This window comes from Aplysia californica, unplaced genomic scaffold (assembly GCF_000002075.1).
Source record: "Aplysia californica isolate F4 #8 unplaced genomic scaffold, AplCal3.0 scaffold00979, whole genome shotgun sequence".
Classification (NCBI taxonomy): Eukaryota; Metazoa; Mollusca; class Gastropoda; order Aplysiida; family Aplysiidae; genus Aplysia; species Aplysia californica.
In genome coordinates this window covers 29994-45782 of record NW_004798249.1, presented here as the reverse complement: position 1 = coordinate 45782, position 15789 = coordinate 29994, and the positions used below count along the sequence as shown (strand labels likewise).

Sequence of the window (15789 nt, the reverse complement as noted above, 5' to 3'; positions counted from 1 at the left end):
ATATATATTTGAAGGGGGTGTTTTGGTTGTTTTTTTCCTTTGGTGAGTGTTTTACGGCACTGGCAACTACATAAGATCATATTAGCGCGCGGGACACATTAAACATTTTCAGCTGGTAGGAAAATTTTAGACTGCCAGGGGATCTTTAACGTCCACAACTTGCGAACTAGACCTCCGAAATTTTCGCCCTTGTCCGAGAAGACTAGGTGTAGATTTTTCCTACAAGAAGACAAGGGGTGTGGATGAAAGACAGCAGTAAGATGGAGAAAGGAGTGGCAGAAAGAGTCAGGAGACCAGAGGAGGGGGCAAAGGGGGTGAGGGGGTGTGGGCAGAAAGTGGAGACAAAAGCAGACGACAGAACAGTTCTAGAGAATAGGAAAGGAGGTAAAAGGAGACAGTTTTAGAGAAGAAATATTTTTCCTTCGCTATCCGGATTCGAACCTGGGACCTTTGAATGAGAGGCGAACACCATAACATCTAGGTCAGGAGACCTCCCTTATTAGTATCATTGATATATTTAAAGGTCTCAACTGCTTTAAGAAGTCGTGTTCAGGAAAGAAGTTTTTTTGGATAATATACGTTTCCAGTCAGATCATTGTTTTGACATGTCTTTGTGACAGAAAAACAACGATGCCCCCTACGGCTGGATCGGGCCGATCGCCTGAAACTGAAAACATACACGTCTGTTTTTGAGGCGATCGAGTCGGGCGATAGGCCCGATCGGCTGATCACGTTCGTAGTTGGCACCCCGTTTTACACCTCACCAGACATTCCTACACACGATGACGATAATTTTACGACGTTCTAGACAAGAAGCCTTAGGGAAACTGCTGAGAATATCGTGGAAGGAAAAGAAATCGAATGAGGTAGTGCTTGAAGTAGCCCACGTAGGACGCTCACTGTTAAAAACAATCAGGAAACGACAGTTTTTGGGACATCTGAATAAACAAAAGGTCTTGAACGTCTAGCTCTCACTGGCAAAATTGAAGACAAACGAGGCAAGGGTAGGCCTAGAGCAACTTACTTAGGGAACATAAACAAATAGGTAACAGGGAAAAATCAGGGAACCGTAGGTTTTTTTTTTTTTTAGAGCATTCGAGCAAAGAAATGAAAGGAGAACCATGGTCGCCGATGCGCTTTTCCCTTTCGTCAACCCGCAGCCACCTCCCGAATCGTCAGCCACCCCCAACCTTTGACACGGGTCAAACTTCCATCTATTTATAGGTAGTTACCGGAACATGTATAGGTGAAGTGATGTGCCGTGATAGTCGCGATATATTATTTATTGAGATTGTTTTTTACTTACAAACGAAAGGAGAGCACAGGGTGCTGTGTTCCCATAAATTCTCCAAAAGTTGCTAAAGGACCAAAATACCACGGGATGTCATATGGTGCGAAGCCCGCCATCTGAAAGTAAAATACAGTAAGACAACATTTTAAAAAACCCCGCAAAGTCGAAATTTCGTACATTCAGTAATATACTAATCTGCTACAATCTCTCGCCTTTCTTTATAACAAGTAGTAGTTTATCTAAAATGAAGCAGTGTAAAGGGGGGGGGGGGGTAAGAAAGCTTCTAAATCATTCTGTATGTGATAGTTTTGAAAGTCTGAAAGATTTGAATAAATCCGTATTGGACAGTTTTGCCCCAATCACTTATTTTTAATAGCTGAGACAACAAGTTGATTGAGTCATTAAAAAGAATAATATTGTGAGTTATTCCAAAATGAATAACAACAAGTATAACATCCGAGATGTCAAAAACACAGTCCCTGACAAGTGTAACCTACCCAAAATACTATATTTATACGTATTAATCACCCTACCAATGTTAATAGAAAGTTGTATGGAAGTACAGGAAAAAAAAATTGAAACCTACCGTTGTTCTTCATTAATAATTCAAGAGAATTTGATACGTTCTGGCGTGATGGACTATTTACATAATTAATGGAGTGTTTACATTTAATTCGTGTCATGACGCCGTAGTGGTGTCGGCGGCCTATAGTGGTTAGGCTCTCGGACTCGCAATCGTAAGGTCGTGGGTTCGAATCCCATCAGGGGCACGATGTTGTGTCCTTGGGAAAGGCACTTTACACGAATTTTCCTCACTTCACCCAGGTGGGAATGGGAACCCGGCTATAGACAGCGAAAGATCTTGTCAGTTTGTTAGTGTTTGGGCTCTTAATCAGCTGCTTGCACTGTATGCTTCCCGGGAAGCTGAGAATGTTTCGGAGTGTTCTATGGTCTGCTGGGGTAATAATATAGTGTAATGTGCATATAGCCTGCTGTTGAGCGGGGATATGCGCTATAATGCTATTTATTATTATTATTATTATTATTATTATTATTATTATTATTATTATTATTATTATTATTATCATTATTATTATTATTATTATCATTATTATTATTAGAATCGGGCGCTCATCAACTTTTGGTCAAGTGGAGCTATTGGTAACATCTTAAAGCTTGGTTATTTGTCTTGCCTTCGAAAGGAAAATTAACCCATTTATCTGGAATAAAAGTTGAGATATTTGCATTTGAAGGAGGTTGGGGTCGTCTCGTTTCAGAGTTATAGAATCAACGAGAAAAGCGGTCGCCAATGTTTGATCACTTCCAGAGCTTGAGAGTCGTTGGAAACTGAAAATACACATTTTTTATGCTTTTAATCAACATTTTTCAATAAACTCCACACAGAAACTATTTTTTTAAACGGACACGGAATGTACTGAGCTCCCTGCCCAAAAAAATAATAATAGGAAAAGATAAAAATTGCCCAACTGTCAGAAAGATGCAGACTCTTTCGATTTTATTATAAATTGTTATATTGACGAGCGCCTGATTTCACCACGATGCCTCATATGTAAGAACCTGTCCAAGGTGGACGAGGGCAAGTCTATTTTTTTTCCAAGAACGTTTTGTCTATTTAATGCCAATAATAATTTTGTTTTTCAAATACATTTTGTTTATTTAATGTCATTAATGATTCTTTCCTTTTTTCAAACACATTTCGTCTTTTTAACGTCGATAATGATTTTTTTCTAACACATTTAAAGTATTAATTCCCGACATCAACGAAAAAGAACAACAGCTTGGTGAGGAAAGAAAAGCCCCCCCCCCCCCCGTCACACACACACACACACACACACACACACACACACACACACACACACACACACACACACACACACACACGCACACACACACACACACACAAGCCTGCCGACCTATTGTAGTCTGCAACGTTAGAAAAATCCCACAATAGTGTGACCAACAATTTATGGCGCAACTTTTCCTCAGATTTCTCTTTAACGGGTGAATCAATGTCACCCATATTTCGCACTGCAGATTGTATTAATTAGTCTTAATTTAATCATATGTTGCTACAACGATTGAGGCTAGATTTTAAAAAAAAACTATTTTTCTTAAAGTTACATAAAACACTGTAAATCTCCGTTACGCGTAAAATGAGAGTGTTCACAGCACATACCGCATCTCACACACATCAATTTTACTAACACATATTATGCCGTATGTGGAAACAGGCGCTTGTCAGTTTTTGAGCATATCATGGAGTTATCTTAAAGGATAATCTTAAAGCAAATGCCCATACAATCTTATCTTTAATAAAAATCGAAATATTTGAGATTGAAAGACATGGGGATCGCCTGATGTTAGTGTTAAAAGAGCCAGAAAATGGTCGCCAAATTCTGGTGACTTTAAAAGCTTGAATACCCTTGAAAAATTTTAAAGCTTGAATACCCTTGAAAAATGCATATTTATATTACATTTTGGGCGCCATTGATCAAAGTTGGTTAAAAGTATAGTTCACGCAGAAATGTGTTTTTAAATGGTCACAAAAGGTATTGAGGCCGAAAACAACATCGATTAAAATTACGCAACAGGCTAAAAAGCTATCGACTTCTTCGATGTGATTATTTTAACGAGCGCCTGATTTCACCACGATGCTAGACATACTAAACGTGTGTGTCAACTAGTCACATGTTCTTTCATGTCGTTGTTGTCAGGCGGAGGTCTTGGTGAGAAGTCTGAGATCCTTCTCCTCAAATTCTTTCTCATCGTCTGACTATAATTGCATTACTCTCTACCAACGCACACGACGGATTCACAAGTCAAGGTCTACTCCAGCTCCAGGTCTTACAAAAGTTGAATTGTCTTTCAAACCATGACGTCACGGCTACCTCCATGTTTGCCTTACGGAGAGTGAACCCCCCGGATGTGTGTGATAAGTCAAGTAAGATCCCCAATGGGGCCTGAAGTAGACCTTTATCGAATCACTCACAAATTCGATGTACTCGAGAGGAGGGATGAGAATGACCCACAGCAGGTGAGGCAACACGAAACAATCACGGTCAAACTCCGCCGCTGAATTCGTTTTTCTTCCAGCCATGATGATTGTATGGAAAACGGTTGTATCCTCGAACGCGTGGAGTTTGAGTAGACTGGCCTGATATGTGTCATGTGCTCTAACGCCAGAATACATCAGTAATTAAATTATGCAATACATTTTTGTCTCCGTTATACACATCCCAGATTTTGCTTGGCTTTGCCTTTACTTTAAATTCGAACCAAATTTGAGGCCATGATTCCTCAAAATGCGAGAAGTTTATTGTAGAAAAAGCGAGTTTGTAAATCGTAACAGGATAATTAAGAATAAAGAACAACAATGAATTCGTAAATAAATATATCGAGCAAATATTAGATATATCTAGAAGATAAACCTGTGTGTGCAACAGTCAGAAAAACCGCGAAAAATATGTACTTGATCTTTTTCTGGACAGCGGAGCTACACAAGGATCAGTTACGGGAATTGATCGGTTTATAATGTTGTATCATAATTAATGTGTTATTCAGTGGCCATTCTGTTCATCCGTCAGTCATATGAGGTCGGGTTAAATAGCTCTACTAAAGCAGGGCTATGGTGGGAGGGTGGGTGTTGGGAATTGTATGTAGTATGTAGTATAGGGTTTTACGGCGCTCGCAACTGCTAAGGTCATATGAGCGCGTGTTGGGGATTGTTACGTTGAAGAACTCGATCCCGACAGTGACGTCGGTGGCCTAGTGGTAAGGCTCTCGGACTCGCAATCGCAAGGTCGTGGGTTCGAATCCCGTCTGGGGCCCGACGTTGTGTCCTTGGGAAATTCACTTTACACGAATTTTCCTCACTTCACCCAGGTGGGAATGGGTACCCGGTTATAAACAGCGAAAGATCTTGTCAGTTTGTTAGTGTTTGAGCGCTTAATCAGCTGCTTGCACTGTATGCTTCCCGGGAAGCTGAGAATGTTTCGGAGTGTTCTATGGTCTGCTGGGGTAATAACATAGTGTAAAGCGCATAGAGCCTGTTGTTGAGCGGGGTTGTGCATTATACAAATGCTATTTATTATTATTATTACCAGCTGGGAGTGAGAGTTGTTTGTGTCTTTCTGTGCAGGGCAGGCAGTGGCGGTGGGTAGTGAAGGCCTCATGGGCTTGAGCCCCTCTACTCATCCCCCAACCCCATCCCAAAGTAATTGAAAGCTTCTTAAATGACGAAATAAGCAGATGAAACAGTTATGATAACACGCAATGAACACAGAGTGGTCAATTTGGCGGCTTGCTCGTTTATCCAATGACTGTTGTTACCGCTTACAACTAGAGTGAACTACCAGCCATCAAATGTCTTTAAAGCTCAGCAAAGTATTAGCCCGTTCACACAGCGGTTCCTGAAACTCTTCTTGTGAAAAGGTAGAAGGTTTTTTTTTAAAGAACACTGTACCGCGGGCTTACGCTCTTCTTGCCCTGACAATGAGGTGCAAGTTTACGAGACACTTTCCCCCAGTGACACAGTTACCTATGCGCTCATTGGACCTTTGTTAGGTGCGTTTTACTTTTCCCGAAAACACAGCCTTATCCACTTCATAAACGGAATATGTTTGAGGTGCTGTTTGTGCACGTTTGTGTTAGTGCCGCTGAGATTTAACAGTGATCACGTCGAACCAGAGGAAATTAGAAGAAGTTTGGAGGGGAAACGGCTTCGTCCTAACCATCCAGAAGAATTTAGCATAAAACGAAGAGATGAGAGAAAAAGGTGACTCTTCTCGTTTGAATGGTTCTCAAAATCCGTGACTCACTGTAAGTATAGAAAACCCAGCACTGTTTTGTACATATTGCGAGGTATTATTTTGTGGTTAAGAAGTGGAACCGGCCAAAGCCCCACCCAAATTTTGGTCCACTTGAGGACAAGTTAGGCCACTGAGGACAGGCTAGGCCACTAAGGACAGGCTAGGCCACTGAGGGCAGGCTAGGCCGCCCAGGACAGGCTGGGTCACTGAGGACAGGCTAGGCCACTGAGGACAGGCTAGTGGCGGGTGTGGAGGATTGTGTGTGGGAGGGGGGCTAGTGTAATCGCTGAATGAAATAAAGAAACATCAAGATCAACTTACACATCATTCCCATCATCATCATCATCATCATCATCATCATCATCATCATCATCATCATCATCATCATCATCATCATCATCATCCACCGTTGTTGTAAACAAGAAGATAAGAAAAGGCATCAAAATAGATGGAGACTGGATTTTCATTATTTCTTACACTGTATGAATTCGACATTTCACCCTGTAGTGTGGTCAAATAATACCAACACCGTAAGACAATAAATTTTCTTGAGTTGTTTTTCTTGAAGAATGACAATTATACATGCGGACATATTTTGTACGCAACTTACAGTCAATATCCGCTCCAAACCAGGACACTGGACGCTTTAAAAAATAAGACCAAAAAACCCCCGACGAATGCTGCCTTCTGGCTATTTTGATCGAAAGGCAAACTCTGCAGCGTTCACAACCAAATATTTGATGCACGTACAGTATTGTACTATTATTTTAATGAGACAATAATACTATAATATAGCATTTAGCCAACTTACCATGACGTTCTGGCTTTGTGCATTGAACTAGTGCCAAATACGTCTCAAATTCATGGCATATTGATTTCCACCAAAATGACACAGAGATATGACAGGAAATTTACATAGTTACGTGAGTTCAGTATCACTTTCATTTTTGAAACATCGTATCTTAATTAACATTGGAACTTTTCGAGAATAATCCTTTGAGGGAAACAAAGAAGGATCTGGGGAAGGATCGTTAAGCTCCGCATGACTGGGTGAAAATTTTCCATGTGAAGAGTGGGGTGGGAGATGGGGGGGGGGGGGGGGTAGATGGGGTTGTTTAAGCCTTCCGAAGAAACAGAAATAGTGATTTCTGGAGCGGAGAATTGTTCGGAAGATATTCAGAGAGAGAGAGAGAGAGGGGGGGGAGAGGGGAGAGGGAGGGGGGGAGAGGGAGAGAGAGAGAGGGAGAGGGAGAGAGAGAAAGAGAGAGAGGGGGGAGTACGGAGGGAGTTTACTGATGGGTCTAAATAGTGATAGTACAGGTTGTCTAAAAAGAAACACCAACTTTTAGGGTAATAACTCGGTTGTCTTTATACTATTTTCAACAAAACTTCAAATGAATTAAAATTCAGCAATGAGAACTTCAAGTTCGTAAATATGAAGACATTTATCAATGTGTTCGAAAAATATCAAGCTTAAACAATTTCAACCAAAATTGGGTAAAACGCAACATTTTACTTCGTGCAAGCGTTTAGCTAACAGTGTGTGATCAGCCCGTTCTGGTTTTAGGACAAGAACGGTTAAACCACAGCAGTCACCTCAGATAGCTATCTAATCGTGCCGAAACAGTCTTGTAGAAGTTTTGGGAGAATGCTTTACGCTGTACCGGCCTGGTTCCAGTGGGATGGGGCCACAACTCACACATCAAGTTCAAGAGTGGTCCTGGTATGGTTGCAAAAATGGTTTCGGAGCAGAAAATGTTCAAATGAATAGTCATCACATCCTCTCTCCCTCCCCCTCCCCCCCGCCACCATAACTTGAGCCTCTTCAATTAGTACCTGTGGGATTGTTTAACAACAACCCACTAGCAATCGAACAGTTAAAACTCAGTGTTGATCAGGGCGTCCAAAGAATCCACCCAGAAACATGCTACATGGTTATTCAAAATTTCCAGTAGGGTATAAGAGCGTGTATGGAAAGCAAATGGTCTACGTCTTGAGATTTAAATAGCAACAAAAGCTTTTTGGGGTTATTTAGCAATATCAATTTTGTATGAATTTGTTCTTAAATGCTCAAATAGTGACTACTGGAAAGAGTGCAATGGTTGATTTTTAAGAAGTTGCACTGTCATGCGTTTCAGTCAGTTTTGGTTAAAATGTTAAAGATTTGATATTTTTCAAGTAGATGAATTGATTCTTTTTCATGTTGACAAATGTAACGCTTCATGGTTGAACTGTATTTCTGTGAAATTTGGGTAAATTCCTCATAAAGATAACTGCGTTATATGTCGTTACCCGATATAGATCTAATCTTATTATAATGGAGCTAAACCGGTCTGTGAAGTCAGGTCACATTTTTACACAGGTGCCAGGGGCTGCTCGTGGGTCTTAAAAGTGGGCGTGCACAAATAGGTTAAAGCAGGTTAAAGATAGTCAAGGGCATAGTGAATGAGACGTTTTCTAAATCCTCATCTAATGGCCATAATCAAATTTTCGTGGATGATTGGTAGAAGATCTTCTTCTTCACATTCTATCATAGAATTTCTATTGCCTTTAAATATATATATATTTTCTGTCAATCGCCTGCCAGACCCGATGAGTGTCCGGTTTTTTAAAGATGGACCGCCAAGTGCCAATATCGAAACCACAGCGGTTGGAGTTTCCTTATTTATCTTGAACACTCTTTATACGCGTTTTGGTCTGGTCTTTGAGGGTATGTAACTGCTGCCTTTTTCTGAGTTGATTGAGAATTGTTTGAGTTACATCCCTTGACAGCTGTATGAAATTGCCGAGTTGTTGTTTTTTGTTGTCGTCAGTGTTGGCACTATAGAGATTTATTTTCCCTTCTGTTTTCCCCGAGCTTTCCTTTCTTGTTTATTTTCCCTGAACTGTCATATCTGTTCTGATGCCCCTGAGCTTTTCTTTCTTGTTTATTTTCCCTGAACTGTCATATCTGTTCTGATGTCCCCGAGCTTTTTTTTCCATTCAGGTTTCCCGGACATTTCCTTTCAGTTCTGCTTTCCCCGAGCTGTCCTCTCCATTCTGCTTTCTTCGTCCCGTCAATTCCTTTCTACGTCCCCGAGCTGTCTTTTTTTAATTTTTATTTCACCAAGCTTTATTTTCCATTCTGCCTACCCTGAGTTTCCCTTTCTCTTTTATTTTCCCCAAGCTGTCATTTCCATTATACTTTCTCCGAGATTTACTTTCCTTTACTACTTCCCACAAGCATTCCATTCCATTCGGCTTTCCTCGAGTTCAACTTTCCATTCTGCTTTCTACGAGCACTACTTTCCCTTCTATTTTCCCTTAGCTTTCCTTTCCATGCTGCTTTCCTCGATCTTTACATTCCATTCTGCCTTCCCGGAACTGTCACTTCTATTCTATTTTCCACGAGCTTTTCTTTCTATTCTGCTTTACTCAAGCTCTCATTTCCATTCTGATTTCCCGGATATTTAATTTTTCCAGCTTTCCCCGTGCTTTACTTTTTGTTCAGCTTTACCCGAGCTGTCATTTCCATTCTGTTTTCCCTGAGCATTCTTTTCCATTCCTGCTTTCCCCTAAGCTTTCCTTTCCATTCCTGCTTTCCACGGGCTGTCCTTTACATTTTGAATTCACCTAGCTGTAATTTCCATTCTATATTCAGCGAGCTGTCACTTCCATTCTGATTTCAGCGAGCTTTCCTTTCCATTATGTTTTCACCAAGTTTTACTTTTCATTCTACTTTTCTGTTCTTTCCGAGCTTTCCTTTCCATTGTGCTTTCCCTGAACTTTCCTTTCCTTTCAGCTTTTCTTGACCTGTCCTCTCTAATCTGCTATCTCCGAGTTGTCCTCTCCATTCTTCTATCCATCCCCGAGTTGTCCTCTCCATTCTTCTATCTATCCCCGAGTTGTCCTCTCCATTCTTCTATATATCCCCAAGTTGTCCTCTCCATTTTGCTACCCCCGAGTTATCATCTCTATTCTTCTATCTATCCCCGAGTAGTCCTCTCCATTCTGCTACCCCCGAGTTGTCCTCTCCATTCTTCTATCTATCCCCGAGTTGTCCTCTCCATTCGGCTACCACCGAGTTATCCTCTCATTATTCTATCTATCCCCGAGTTGTCCTCCCCATCCTTCTATCTATCCCCGAGTTGTCCTCTCCATTCTTCTATCTATCCCGAGTTGTCCTCTCCATTCTTCTATCTACCCCCGAGTTGTCCTCTCCATTCTTCTATCTCTCCCCGAGCTGTCCTCTCCATTCTGCTACCCCCGAGTTGTCCTCTCCATTCTTCTATCTATCCCCGAGTTGTCCTCTCCATGCTGCTACCCCCGAGTTGTCCTCTCTATTCTGCTATCCCCGAATTGTCCTCTCCATTCTGCTATCCCCGAGTTGTCCTCTCTATTCTGCTATCCCCGAGTTGTCCTCTCCATTCTTCTATCTATCCCCGAGTTGTCCTCTCCATGTTGCTTTCCTCGACCTGTCAATTCCTTTCTACTTTCCCCGAGCTGTTTTGTCTATTCTGATTTTCCCGAGCTTTAATTTCCCCTCTGCTTTCCCCAAGCTTTCAAATCCTTTTTGTTTTCCCCAAACGTAATTTTACATTCTGCTTTCCCCGAGCTTTCCTATCTCTTTTTTTTCTTTTATCTGTCAATCCCATTTCGATTTCCGAAAGCTTTCCTTTCCATTCGGCTTTCCCGGAGCTTTCCTATTCATTATACGTTCTCCGAGCTTTACTTTTCATTCTTCCTTCTACTTTGCTTTCCTTGAGCTTCACTTTCCATTCTGATTTTCCTGAGCTTTCCTTTCCATTAAGCATACTCGAAGCTTTCCTTTACTTAATTTTGCTTTCCGTGAGCTTTCCAGTCCATTCTGCTTCCCCGAGCTTTCTTTTCCATTCTGCATTCCCCGAGCTGTTATTTCCTTTCTGATTTCCCCGAGTTTTGATTTTCTTTCTTCTTTACCCAATCTTTCTTTTATATTCTGCTTTAACGGAGGTTTCCAATCCATTCTGATTTCAGCGTTCTTTCCTTCTCATCCTGCTTTCCTCGAGTTTTCCTTTCAAGTCTGCATCCCCCCATCTGTCATATCCTTTCTGATTTCCCTTAGCTTTAATTTCCCTTCTATTTTCAACGAGCTTTCCTTTCCCATTTTGCTTTCTTTGGGGTTTCTTTTTTTTATCCCCTGCCCATCTATATGAGATTGACGCCATCTGATACGTAGATAAAAGTGCGTTTGAAAGTGTACCATAGTGTATTACGTGCAGAATGAAAATGTGCATGTCCTTGTTCCAGAGTATGTCCAAGTGTGCGTATATGCCTTCGTGTGTTTTATGTTTCACTTTTCTGTCCCAAATCACATTCAGGTGTGTGTGTGTGTGGGGGGGGGGGGGGGGGGGGGGGTACACCCTAAAAGTCCGGATTCACTGAAAATTGCGGATTTTGAGTTAGAGGCATACTTAGCTTCTTCATTCGTACCTACAAAATTATTTCATTGTATTAGAACCCCCGAAAGCCTTTTTTCTTCCCATACCGAGCTTGTTTGTCACCACAACATTCTCTTAAAGTCAATCTTTTTATTTTCTTTATAGCCTGCATTCGCAAAATGCGGTTTTTCTGTATACTTTTTAAAAATAATTCAACCACTTTTTTATCCGATCTTCATGAAATTTTAACAGAATTAAGAAAAAAAAACCCCATAATACTAAAAATGCATTTGTTGAATTTTTATATATATTATATTTCTCTTGGTGGTGTCTGGAGTGTGGAGTTCCACGGATTTTTTGCAAACTTGAATACTACCTCACGAAAAAATTCATTAAATATCTAATTTGTTTAGGAAAAATTCAACGGAATAATTTGTAGATCCCTTGTTTATTAACATGTGTGCAAAAAAACAACCCAACAACCGATTTATTTCCTTGAAAAATAAGTCGGGTATTCATTACGTAAGACATTTAATAAAATAAATCCAATATGGCCGCTGTAGCCATGCAAATTAAACTTTTTCCTCAAATTTGACTGCAGATTTTAAGACTCCTTGCTATGCTTTTTATATGTGTGAAATTTGGTAAAATTTGACCAACTAATAAGCGATATAGCCTTCTGGTATTGCCCCTCCCTCCCCCCCCCCCCCTTAAAAAGAAACAATTAATTGCTTACGTGTTCGTACCGTCGTAACGGCGTAGCTCTAAATAGTGTAACATTCTCTCTCTTATTTAAATAAACGATTAAAGACTGTACAACCATCTACAACATGTTACCGTAACAGTGGGTTACAAATGTGGCTCATTTGCGCCACTACTTTACTAAGTTCACAGCTGTCACATCTCCCGTCTGAACTATGTATTTGTCACTACTGCACGTTAATTTTGTTTAAATGGCCTACCCCTGCCGCGTTTGCCTTCAATTTTGCCTGTAAGAGCTAGATGTTCAAGACCCTTATGTCTATTAAGGTGTCCCAAAAACTACATTTGTGAGGCAGCGTGGTGGAATCAGGCTCTCGTCAATTTTTGGGCACATAGAGTTATTGGTATTATCTTAAAGCTTGTTCTCTTGTCTTTTTTTAGATAAAAAAAGATCCATTTATTCTAAATACAAGTCGAGATATTTGAGAATGAAGGAGGTGGGGGTAACCTGTTTTCAGAGGTTAAATTAGTGAGAAAATGGCCGCCAAAGATTAGTTATTTCCTTAGCTTAAGAGTCCATGGTAACTAAAAATTTACATCTTTTATGTCTTTAATTAATGTTTTTCAGTAAAATCCACACAGAAATGAGTTCTTTAATGGCCATAAAAGATGTTGAGCCCAAAAACAAAAATTTGATAAAAATTCACAAACCTGCAGAAAAATGCAAGTTTCTTCACTTTGATTATTTTGACGAGAGCCTGATTCCACCACACTGCCTCACATTTGTCGTTTCCTGGTTGTTTTTAACAGTGATCGTCTCCCGTGGGCTTCACCAAAGCTCTACCTCTTTTCATTTCTTTTCCCTCCATGATACTCTTAGCAGTCTCCTAAGAAACCACATTTCTGTTGCTTCTATTTTATTTTCACTGTCTTTAGTGATTGTCCAGCATTCACAGCCATATAGCAGGGAAGACCATACATAGCATTTCAGAACTTTAATTTTGGTAGTCGTTGAGATATTTCTATTTTTAAGGATTGGTCTCATTTTATTGGAACTAGCCTTAGCCATTATAATTCTTTGTTTTATTTCTGTGGAACATTTGACATCAGATGGTATCATATAGCCTAGATATTTGAATCGCTGGACTGGTTTGATCTTTTCAATTTTGCTAATGGGATTAAAATTAGGATTTTCTGCTTTTTTATTTACTATGCATTCTGTTTTCTTTACAATTAACAATAATCCTTTTCGTTCACTTTCTGTTACAAAAGTATCTAGAAGCAGTTAAAGGTCATTTTCTAAGTCTGCTATTAAAGCTGTGTCATCGGCATTTCTGATGTTATTAATGTTTTCTCCATTTACTTTGAGACCTGGACATTCGTCTATGTTTCTAAGAATTGTTTCACTGTACATGTTAAAGAGGTCTGGTGACATAACACATCCTTGCCTCACTCCTCTCCTAATCTTCTTATTTTCACTGTATTCTCCATTAATTTGTACAGCAGCGTTTTGGTCCCAGAAGCCGAAAGGAAGCCACCAAGCCGAGAAACCTCCTGTCGACCTGAAGAACCACCAGACTTAGCACCAGGAATGTTCGTACAATGTACGAGGCAGGGAAGGTACTGCAGATTGCAAGAGAGATGGAGGCCTACCAACTGGACATATTGGGTCTTTGTGAGACAAGACGGGCGAATGCAGGGGAGTGCCAACTTGCTTCAGGAGAAACAGTTCTCTACTCTGGACTCGCCGCATACAGAAGGAGTGGGTATTCTGTTATCAACACACGCCAAGTGGGCTTTGATAGGATGGAAAGAAGAGGGCCCGCGACTAATATCAGCTGAATTCCGTTCACAGAAGAAAGACATCAACCTTCATGTTATCCAGGGATATGCCCCCACCAATGATAAGGATCAAGATGTGAAAGAGACTTTCTACAAAATGCTACAAAATACTATTGATCAGGTTAGAAGGAAGGACATTTTGATTTTAATGGGAGACTTCAACACTAAGGTAGGCAGTGACAATGTAGGAATGTAGGCTTTGAGGAAATCATGGGGAAACACGGACTTGGAGTCAGAAACAAGAATGGAGAACTATTTGCAGATGTGAAACGCATGGGCTCATGATGAGAGGGACTATTTTCCCACATGGACAGATACATCAATCAACATGAGTGTCGCCAGACCAACAAACTGAAAACCAGATAGACCACATATGTGTCAACAATCTCTCTCTCTCTCTCTCTCTCTCTCTCTCTCTCTCTCTCTCTCTATCTCTCTCTCCCAACCCCTTTCCGCTTTTCCCCAATAGAAGGGAAAAGGGAAAAAAGAAACTTAACAAAACCCCCACAAAAGACCAGGATCCCCGCAAAAAACAAGACACAACAACAGCTACAACAACAACAGTAGCATTAACAACAACAACAACAACAACAACAACAACAACAACAACAACAACAACAACAACAACAACTAGATCTACACAAGAAAGCAGTAAGATCCCAGGTACACACTTCACGGACTTCAGATTCAGAGACTGAGAAAAGCAGTTTTATAATAGGCCTAATATGAGGAACAAGTTTGATGAAAGCGTTGCTTTAAGCAGACATTCACCGACTAAAATGTTTTCACTCTAGAAATGTCTGCACCTCTATTCCTCTGTGCTACATTGGCCCTCAAGTTAATAAAGGAGAGCATTAATAATGTAGGCATGCACCCACTTTGGTCCATTACCCAAGCTGGACCATCAAAGCGAGCAATTATTGTAATGTCGGTCGTTTAGTTTGGCGGGACGCATACTATTAGAGTCAAAACCGCGCCACGCTGAAGCGAAGCCCCCTCTCGAACAACGATAATTTTGTTGGCCGACTCGAGCACACACACACACACACACACACACACACACACGCCCGCGTTATCGGCTTACGAGCTGAACTTTACTGAGAATTGTTATCGCGACTAGCGGTTCGCTGATTGACATTTTGTATTGAGGACCTCGACTGTGGGGTCCACTCTTTTTGGAGAAAGCGCGGTGAGAGAGACAATTGATCATGTTTGATCTAGATATAAATACGAGAGCGATCAAGATCTAGATCTAATGATTCTTGGCGTGCCCATCAACCCGACGTGTTACATTAAATATTTCCTTTTCTGGGATACCGAATTTTGAAATCGGACGCACCGTGCATTCACATTGCGCTGACTCGGAGGGCTTTGAGTGTGCTTTTATTTTTGTGTGAGGTGTGAGGACAGAGGAGGGGTATTGTGTGCAAGAGTGACGCATGAACAAAGTTTTAGCCTACTTCGCCATTCTACATGTTTGTTATCTGCCGTGTCCATCACGCCTTGTGTCATTGTGATAACGTATCTGCCGAGCTGTGAACGATTATTGTGTTGTGCTGTGACCCAACATTATATTACACATGGTCTTGACAGCGCAACACGTAGGTTAGCAGCAAGGTGCGACACGATCTCTGGATTAAAGGTGAGTGGTGCGGTTGGGATTTTTTAAAAAATTATAGCGCACGTTTGTGTGTGTGTGTGTGTGTGTATGTGTGTGTGTGTGTGT

At 40.8% G+C, this 15789-nt stretch overlaps 2 protein-coding genes across 2 annotated transcripts in view; one reads left to right on the top strand and one right to left on the bottom strand.

The window, feature by feature from the left end:
• Positions 1-4461, bottom strand: part of LOC101845734 (transmembrane protein 254) — an 11772-nt gene extending 7311 nt beyond the window's left edge. The window contains exons 1-2 of the mRNA XM_005110983.2: positions 4302-4461; positions 1307-1407 (exon numbers count right to left, since the gene is read on the bottom strand). Coding sequence (XP_005111040.1) covers positions 1307-1407; positions 4302-4409 — 209 coding nt within the window. The 5' untranslated portion in view covers positions 4410-4461. The remainder of the gene's footprint in view (positions 1-1306; positions 1408-4301) is intronic.
• Positions 4462-14648: 10187 nt separating this feature from the next.
• LOC106013543 (gelation factor) overlaps positions 14649-15789 on the top strand; it is a gene marked incomplete at its 3' end in the record, with an annotated part of 21536 nt that continues 20395 nt past the window's right edge. Inside the window, 1 exon segment of the mRNA XM_013089549.2 lies at positions 14649-15705.